Consider the following 9,313-nt stretch of genomic DNA (forward strand, 5'->3'; position numbering starts at 1 on the left):
ATAGTCTCGTTGTTTATTGTGATGCTTTCATGTTTCTGTTTTTCTGTACGCCAACATTTGTATCCGTGTCATAAACAGAGCAGTTGCGGTGCAACTCCTCATCGTCAGTAATGGTGATGGATGCAGCGGATGACCTGCTGCTCTACTGTAAAATGCATACAAGGCAAGCCCGTGCAGGGCTGTCCAAGAAACCCCATCGACGAGACAAAACTCGAGGCGTGAACGTGGCAGCCATTTTACATCATCAAGAGTGAATGACTGAAGCCGGACCAGTGCCGGGAGTTTTACACTTTTTCTGTCTTTTAAATATCACATTTATCTTCCTAAATAATCAACACCATACGCGTTGGTGAGCCAGCGGCAGGTAGGGCGAATGCTACTAATTGGTCACGTGATTATTGCTTAATTGTTTGCTTAAAAAGTCTGTATCGTGCGGTGCTGTTTCAAACAATGTGGAAACTGGTGGTGGTTGGGAACGACTTCTCCAGACCGGCTTTTTGAAAATGGACTCTTCCTATGTGGCGGCACGTTGACAAACCACGCATCTAGCAGGCTAAACCTCTAGCTCACAAGGCCTCGATGGGTCTAATGAGATTTAAAAGTAGTCGATTTGTCAATTTGTGAGGTCGGCACCGACAAATGACGATATAACAATGGCCTCACTGAAATTCCGTCCTAATTAGCATGCTAACTGAAGCTAGCCTATTTTGACAGATCGTGGAATTGACATGTTCATTGTCATTGTATGCTAACAGCAGCTCGCTGGCAAAAGCTAATTATCTTGGCAAGAATTTGCAATCCGGCGTTATTGCTGCACTAGCCGACACTCTTCTTGCCTAGTGAAACAGAAAAGACAGGCGCGTCCAAAGAAAGTGCATACTAGCGCGTCATGTTATTGTACCGATGAAGAGCCGTAAGTTAGCTTGGCTGCTGTAACATTAGCTGTGCAAACTAGCCCGCTAGTTAGCTAGCCTCAACGTGTGCGAGTCAGTCCCTCCCCGCTAAATCTAACGTTGTCACAAACGGAGGATAGAATAATTAATTCAAAGAAATTGTTATCATAGATTGAAAACTGGAGGCTCGTTTTTGTGCGAAGGGGGCAAACGGTTACTTGTAACAAACGTGGGGACGTTTTATCCAAAGAGAAAGCACGTGCTTACCGATATAATGTGATTGATTTGCAGGGCACTACGCGGTCTCGGTTGCATGGTTTTCTTTCAGCTAATATTAGCTTAGGGTAATGGTAGCAGAGTTAACGTTAGGCCAAAACATAAGTTTGTCATCCACGTTTTGCTGAGTCCAGCGTTGCCGGATGCAGTTAATGTGGCTAGAGAAGAGTTAGATAGCTGCTCTGGACGAGCTATTGCCACACTAGCAGAACAAACAAAAAAGAAGTCATTGTTTGGTTTGTGATGAAGCTGATAAGAGTATATACCACTCGGTAACAATATGTGCTGCCAATGTGTCAATAAACGAAATGCTAAATGGTGAATACTTGCTAACTGGTCAGCCACCGGAAATTGGGGCTCACTCTCAGATGGAGCACGTGTATCAGCTATCTAGCCACTGCTGAAGTCAGCAGTGAGAAGGTAAGCTAACTTGTAATTTAGAGACCAAAGCAAACAAGGCGTCTGAACCAGCAGAGATCAAGAGGTCTGAGATACAGGCGTTTAGCAAGTGAACTCTTGGCTCCATTTACAGAAACTTCTGAGCCCAGACCAAGCCAGAGTGGAAAATACTGCCACATGGACACAAACCTGATAGTTTCACAGTTCTTACAAGATGTCATTTAATTGATTTCTGTGGGGGATTGAGTATGTGCATTGTCTGTTTTGAGCGCAATGTTCAAACATCTGTGTCAACTGCTTCTATGCAGGTGTTTTGGTTTCTACCTCATGCAAGCTGAGAGCTGCAAGTGTTTAAGTCAGGATTGTGAAAAAGTCTCTAGACTTTAAACAACGCTGATAACTCATTTTGCGCACTGCAAAATTCCCTGTTTTTGATCATTTGCACTAAATGATGTGAAAGCCATTCTGTAATCAAGATCATAAATGGTTAAACTGTTTTTTTTTTTTAATGATTTGTCTGACATGTCTAAGACTTTGCACTCTCCTGAACACATCCCAAGTCTTGCCCTTGATCCAGGATTAATTTGGCTCATTGCATTTACACAGATTTCTGGAGACATGGCCACAGAACATATTAATGGAAATGGTCCAGAAGAACCAATGGACACCTCTGCTGCAGTTACCCATTCTGAGCACTTCCAGACTTTATTAGAAGCTGGTTTACCACAGAAAGTTGCTGAAAAACTAGATGAAATTTACATAGCAGGTAAGGCACAATGAATATACTTGCATATTCAAATATGCAAATTTTTTATGTTTATCAATTTCTTGCATGTATTGTCATTTTATCACCTTTTTGAATGGGGGAATTGGGATCCTGAAGCAACTTTTTGTGGTTTCCTACCAAAATGGGTACTGCAGTGCTACAAAATATAAAATTACACATCACTGGTGTGAAAATGTGTATGTGATTGCAGCATTTGCATTCCCAACATGGTTGCATGAGAACTGGTGTCACAGTGAATGAATTGTCTTGTCCTGGGAGTATCATTGTGAGCCTGTTAAGTCTCTCATTTCTAAGAATTTTTCTCCCATCCCATTAAGTCATTGCAGAAGGAGAAGTGGGTCTAAGTATGATGTCAGCCACAGCTTTTATCAGTCACTCTGGTCAGGTTTACAGAAGTTTGTACTAGGTGAGCTGCAGTGACAAAATTCGGGGGGTCATTTTAGGACTTGTTTGGGCGGTCAGATCTAGAAAAGTACTGGTCTGGCCTTTCCAGCCAGATGGAACTGCGGCAGAAACAATGGCAGCAGCTGTCTGGTGTGTGGCTGCCTGGGACAGGTGACGGCCCATCCACAGAGGAGAATGCAGACTGGCTCATTAGAAACTCCCAGTCACAGTATAGAGGGGCACTGGCATATCAAGTTGCACTGTCACATCTGTTGTGATTAGTTCTGCAAAAACGCGGTGTTTGGAGAGTAAAGTGCAGAGTGACTACTGAATAGTTCCACTAGACCAAGCCTTCACCCCTCCCCTTATTGTATATTACACTATTTAAAAAAGTATAAATTACTCAAAATAGCTCATGTAAATAATCTCCTCCCAGTGCTGTAATTTCTGTCCTTGAGTGACAAAGTAGATGAAAACTTTGCCTTTCTTGTTGGTAGCTCATCATTTCTTTCTCTGTTGTCCCCCTTCCTCCAGGTTTGGTGTCACACAGTGACTTAGATGATCGAGCGATTGAGGCTCTGAAAGAATTCAACGAGGAAGGTGCTCTGCAAGTCCTCTTGCAATTCAAGGACAGCGACCTCTCACATGTTCAGGTATGCATGTTGAATGGTTGGCGTATCATACTTGAACACAGTGGATGATTTCTCTTTCTCTGTTAAGTGATGGAAAACAACAATATGTAGTTGAGCTGTGATTGCACTATTAACTTTTGATTGTCAGTGGTCTTATCTTAAAGATGGACTCTTGCAGAACAGACTTTTTTCTGTTGAGTAGATAATCAGAAGTTGTCTTAATGATGACATTTTAATTGGTACTTTTTTTCTGTTTCAGAACAAAAGTGCCTTTCTTTGTGGCGTGATGAAGACGTACAGACAGAGAGAGAAACAAGGGACCAAAGTGTCAGACACCAATAAAGGACCAGATGAAGCCAAAATCAAAGTAAGAATTGATACTTTATTTTAATATTATATTGCAATTGACATTAAGCCTGATAGACGTGAATACTGATGCAGTGTCTTTGAATGCAAAAATACACCTTAACTCTATTACCCAGATAACAAGTTGAACACGTGGCATATTCCTGCCTGTTGAGTAAACAATGTCTTTTTCAATATTGCCATGTTTTCTGATTTCCAGGCTTTGCTGGAGAGGACTGGCTACACACTTGATGTAACAACAGGCCAGAGGAAGTACGGAGGTCCCCCACCAGAGTCCGCCCACTCAGGGGCACAGCCCACCATCGGTACTGAGGTACGAAACCTGTGTTACACCATTTTAATAACACTGCAAGTGTAGTGGACATTTTAGTTGCTGTAAGTCGGTTGGTCTAAATCCTTAAAAAACAATGGTGTCCAAATGATGAAACTTGAATATCTTATATAGTAACCTTGGTTACACTGATAGTTTACCGCTAAGAACTGACTGGATACCTTTCTCCTAAACGCCACCAATCTCTTGTTTTCACCTTAAAAATCAGACCAAAGAGTGTCTCTCATACATTGTAATATTTCTGCTCAACCTGGCAGATATTTGTAGGCAAAATCCCCAGAGACCTTTTTGAGGATGAGCTGGTTCCGCTGTTTGAGAAAGCTGGCCCCATCTGGGACTTGCGCCTGATGATGGATCCTCTGAGTGGCCTGAACAGAGGCTACGCCTTTGTCACTTTCTGCACTAAAGAAGCTGCACAGCAGGCTGTCAAATTGGTAAGTTGACTCTACTGCAGTTGTGGCCAGAAAGAGAAGTCGTCTGATGGAGTTGTTAGTCAAAACATGCGATAATAGATTTTGAACAAAACAACAAAGTAACCCTCTGAAGTATAGAATATGCTAATGGTATTTAAAACGTAAAGAGGGATGTGAAATATGTTGTGATAGTAGACAAAGATGTGAATGACACGCACATAGAGTTGACCTAGGCTCTAATCTGTAGGCTCTCTTGCCTCTCTTTTTGGTCCCTTACTTAAATGATCCTTCATCCTTCCGCAGTGCAACAACAATGAAATCCGACCGGGTAAACATATCGGCGTGTGCATCTCTGTGGCCAATAATAGACTGTTTGTTGGCTCCATCCCCAAGAGTAAAACAAAAGACCAGATTGTTGAAGAATTCGCTAAAGTTACAGGTGAGTCATTGCCATCCCTTGATGTCTGTGATTCGATCAACAGCTTCATAACCTACTATTTAGATTAGATTTGCTCTGCATACAAGATTTGTAATGCAAGAATGAGTGGGTGAAGCTTTGACAGTAAAGGTTAATGAAGTGTTTTTCCAGGTTGTGTCCAAATGATGACTTCATTACTGTGCTGGAGTGACTCACGTTACTATGATGGTTTACCGCTAAGATCTGACTGGACACTAAACAAAGCAAATATAGTTTTTTTTTTTTGGTTTCATGGTTGGGTCTCAAGTGACCGGAAAACTTCTTAAGTCATAATTTTGCAGTACTTCTGCTTTAACACTGAAGTGAAACAATTTTATCTGAAAGGTTTCTTTAATCCTTTCAGATTTCGTTTTACATTATGTTCCCATCTTCCTTTTTTTTGTTAACTAATGGCAGATTATTGACAGGTCATTGATTTGAGATTGTTTTTTTAATACTGATTAAAGCCACTTAATCACCTGCTGTTTTTTCTCCACCCCTCTCCTGTTTCTGTTTTCTACAGAGGGTCTAAACGATGTCATATTGTACCACCAGCCAGACGACAAGAAGAAGAATAGGGGCTTTTGCTTCCTTGAGTATGAAGACCACAAGACGGCAGCTCAGGCCCGGCGCAGGCTGATGAGCGGCAAGGTGAAAGTATGGGGAAATGTGGTCACCGTGGAATGGGCCGACCCTATCGAGGACCCAGACCCAGAGGTCATGGCCAAGGTAAGACACAGAGCAGAGAAGTGCACATGTCACCAAAATGCGTTTTCTGCTTCTTTTTTTTTTTTGTATAAAGGCTAAACCTTGTTTTTCTTTCCCTAGGTCAAGGTGCTGTTTGTGAGGAACCTAGCGAGCACTGTTACAGAGGAGATACTTGAAAAGGCCTTTAGTCAGTTCGGCAAGCTGGAGCGGGTGAAAAAATTGAAAGACTACGCCTTCATCCACTTCGAGGAGAGAGACGGTGCTGTGAAGGTATGGGAGAAAAAACACTGAATGTAATGACACAGAACACATGAATCTTAATGTTACAACTTATCATTGAGGCGAGATTCATCATACAATCTTTTCTTTAACTTCACAGGCTCTGGCTGATCTCAATGGCAAAGACCTCGAAGGCGAGCACATTGAAATCGTCTTCGCCAAGCCCCCCGACCAGAAGAGGAAAGAACGCAAAGCCCAGAGACAAGCCGCTAAAACACAAATGTAAGAGGGAACAATGCAACTCAAACCCACAAAGATTTACCAAATGTAAATGTTGATATAAAGCAGGAAATCATTTTTATGTTTGTCCTGTGTATCCTCTCTCAGGTATGACGATTACTATTACTACGGGCCTCCCCACATGCCGCCACCCACAAGAGGCAGAGGCCGAGGCGGGCGTGGAGGTTATTCTTACGCTCCTGATTATTATTGTTATGAAGACTATTACGATTACTATGGATACGATTACCACAACTACCGGGGCGGCTATGATGACCCGTACTACGGCTACGAGGACTTCCAGGGGTCTGGAAGAGGACGAGGAGCAAGGGGCGGAATCCGTGGCAGTGCCAGTCAGACCAGAGGCCGTGGCGCTATCACACCAAGGGGCCGGCTCGGCTTCTCCCAGCGAGGAGGTCCTGGAACGAGCAGAGGTAAATTACATTTTTCAGAGCAGCAGCACTGAAGAGTGAGTAAAACCACATTAGTCACACAGTAGTGACTAATAAAACTTGACTTTGCTGTTCCAGTTAATTATCGTTCATTACCCAAAGAAGTTGCTACGTGGCTCACTTCATTATGAGTCAGTGACTTTTAGAACTCTTAAAAAATGAATTAGAGCTCAGTCTTTGTGCTTTTGTCTCTATATATCTGAGGCTAAAGGTCAACTTTTAGGACTCAAGGTCCAGGAGAATGACATACATGTTTGGCAGGGCTGCACTACAGTTGAAAATGAAAGTAACTCCAGTTTGGGAAATGTTATGGATGACCTCATGGTGCAGGTATTGATTGTTAGTATTGAGAAGCCTGCACAAAACACACACACACCTTGCTTTTAAATTTATAGAGTTACACCTGCTTATTGGCCTCATAACTAATCTCTGACAGGTGTCATCTTTCAGAGCAGCCACAGGGCTTGTTGCTGCCAGCAGACAAAGGTCATTCACAGCATACTTTGTTTTTAAGAAGGGCAGCTGAGTCCTACTGTGGTTGCAAAAAACTGGCTTCAGTATAAATTTCTTTCTCTTTCAATGATCTCGTCAGTTTGCCGATTGACAGGGAATGCATGCAACGTGGGTTTGTTATACTAATTATATCTTTGCTCTTGTTGGTCCAGCAGGGAAACGAGGCCGAGGGCGGTCCTGACCTGTCACAGTGGATACTGACTTGATGTGTGGGGTTAACACCGTAAGCTGCAATGGATGTTGAAACAAAAAAAAGAGCACGACAAAAAGGTCCAATGATATTCCAGCCTTACAGAAGAAGCATCACCCCTTCCCCCATGTTTTTCTTTTCTTTTCTTTATTTTTTTTTTTCTGAAACTGCCACCTTAAAAAGATGACCGGAGGATTCTGAATACTCGCCACAGCCTCTTTGCCCCGAGTCCCTGTACCCAGCCCCTGATACGTGGGGCTCTATGTATTGCCCTTACAATCTACCCCTTCCCTGTCCCTGAACATGCCATTTTTAAAATAATTATTGAAGAATTTGCACTTTTTTAAGTTCTTAGGTTTGAAGTGGCTCAAAGGAGCTTGATGCTATTGTATATTTTTGTGCTAATCGCAATTTTTATTGTCGGAATATCCATGTAAATCTTAATCGTTTGATCTGGATGTTTGAAAGAGAACATTTGCAGGTTTTTAGGGTGTACCCACCTGGCATGGATAAGTCAGGCATTCCAGGAAAGTGGTTCTTTTCAGAACTTGTCTTTAAAGGGTTGGTTGACTACCTCAGTACAGAGGACTAAACTACCCGGCCTGTACTGTAAATAGGGAAACTATATTGATGAAAGCAGGGCTTGTTTTAATACAAAATATGCACAAGAGCTGCAGCGCAAAAACGATGTACTTAATGTAATATAGTCATTTTAGCTGCAGCTCTGACACTGCAAACAGTCAAACTGGGCATGCAAAACAATCTCATAAGATGAGTCTGAACAAGCCCTGCTTTTATCCTATTTTGAACTGAATTAGCCGCCTTGCTTCTTCAGAGTATGTAGTTACTGGTTGTATAGTTTTTCGGATAAAATGTTACTTTTGTAAAGGCTTCAACATCACAGGCATCCAACTGCCTTTGATTAAAAAAAAAAAAGAAAAAACAAAAATAAAGCCCTGCAGTGTCCCTTTTGTGCCACTGTATTATTCCAGTGGGTTTGTTTTTATATCGATAACAACACATTTTCAGAAAACTTAAGAATAATGTTAAACAACCTAATCCAATCCTCCGTCACGTAAGATCATGTTAATCTTAAATGATCCCTTCCCAGCTCCCAAGACAGCAACTAAGTAGAAGATCTTTCGAGTTAATCTTGATAGATGACTGAATTGCCATATTGCCCAGCCAGTGAGCATGTGTGCCTAACGTTAGCTGCTATGATTTGGTGAGGGATCATAGTCACATAGTGGTAGAAGGGATACTGCAGTGAATGATTTCTATTTCCAGGTATAGCAAAAAGGAAACTGTGCTCGTCAATCCCAGTTTTCTATACAGTTAACTCCCTCAATAAAATCATAACAACCACCTTTTGAAAAAAAGATGTTAGCAGTTTTAAACTATTGTTGGTGGCCAACAACGTTTTTTGCATTCCTGCAAATAAATTGTTTTATACTGTAAAATGGAGGTGAGTGTAACTTATTTTTGTAATAAAGTTTTTGATTTCTATCTGTGTCTTACTCCTTGGATAAAATCCTCACGAGGTGGAAATGCTGTTTCTAATTGGAAGGTGTCGGGTTCACTTTGGTGGCAAGACTGTCTTTGAAACTTTCTTTCAGTGATTTTAAATCTCTCTTCATGTGATGTGAAGAATTACTCATTTACTTGTAAGGTTATGTGTTAAATTTAAAACAAGGAAGTTAACTACAGTGATACCAGCCACCAGACTGGTTTGCTCTCATATTTATGAAGTGAAATGAGACAGTCAAGTGGAAGCAGGAGAAAAATAAAGATATGAAATGACTTAGTTTAGTAGGCCATACCTGTGAGATATTATTTACTTAGTCTAATGTGTCACGAACAGATTCGGGGGGGGGTGTTATTGCTTAAATTGAGTAGGAAGATATAAAGGCAATTAAGATTATTTTTGTCTCCTATTTTCACTTGCATAAACAAATATGGCTGCCCTGATCCTTAAAATATGATTTAAATCCATAAATGGGCTAAAAAGAAATAA

General features: G+C 41.5%; 1 protein-coding gene across 4 annotated transcripts; it reads left to right on the forward strand.

Moving 5' to 3' along the window:
• The first annotated feature begins 238 nt into the window (after positions 1 to 238).
• LOC146963743 (heterogeneous nuclear ribonucleoprotein Q) lies at positions 239 to 8,805 on the forward strand. 4 transcript variants are annotated; one of them, XM_085768582.1, is made up of 12 exons: positions 239 to 364; positions 2,175 to 2,334; positions 3,274 to 3,392; positions 3,631 to 3,738; positions 3,937 to 4,050; positions 4,326 to 4,502; positions 4,785 to 4,920; positions 5,462 to 5,667; positions 5,767 to 5,916; positions 6,026 to 6,147; positions 6,253 to 6,578; positions 7,262 to 8,805. In XM_085768582.1, the coding sequence occupies exons 2-12, from the start codon at positions 2,187 to 2,189 to the stop codon at positions 7,288 to 7,290; spliced, it is 1,635 nt and encodes a 544-aa protein (XP_085624708.1). In that variant the 5' UTR covers positions 239 to 364; positions 2,175 to 2,186; the 3' UTR covers positions 7,291 to 8,805. The 4 variants fall into 4 exon arrangements, with proteins under 4 accessions (XP_085624708.1, XP_085624709.1, XP_085624710.1 ...); XM_085768583.1 differs by having other exon boundaries at positions 7,265 to 8,805; XM_085768584.1 differs by lacking the exon at positions 2,175 to 2,334.
• The last annotated feature ends 508 nt before the right edge of the window (positions 8,806 to 9,313 follow it).

The sequence above is a fragment of the Trachurus japonicus genome, chromosome 22 (assembly GCF_045865225.1).
Source record: "Trachurus japonicus isolate A0001 chromosome 22, Traja_1.0".
Taxonomy (NCBI): domain Eukaryota; kingdom Metazoa; phylum Chordata; class Actinopteri; order Carangiformes; family Carangidae; genus Trachurus; species Trachurus japonicus.

Excerpts from the sequence above, each read along its gene's own strand:
- LOC146963743 (XM_085768582.1), top strand. The coding sequence starts at position 2,187 with ATGGCCACAGAACATATTAATGGAAATGGTCCAGAAGAACCAATGGAC. Across the intron at positions 3,739-3,936 it reads CAGATGAAGCCAAAATCAAA|GCTTTGCTGGAGAGGACTGG; the intron begins GTAAGAATTGAT and ends TCTGATTTCCAG. Across the intron at positions 4,051-4,325 it reads AGCCCACCATCGGTACTGAG|ATATTTGTAGGCAAAATCCC; the intron begins GTACGAAACCTG and ends TCAACCTGGCAG.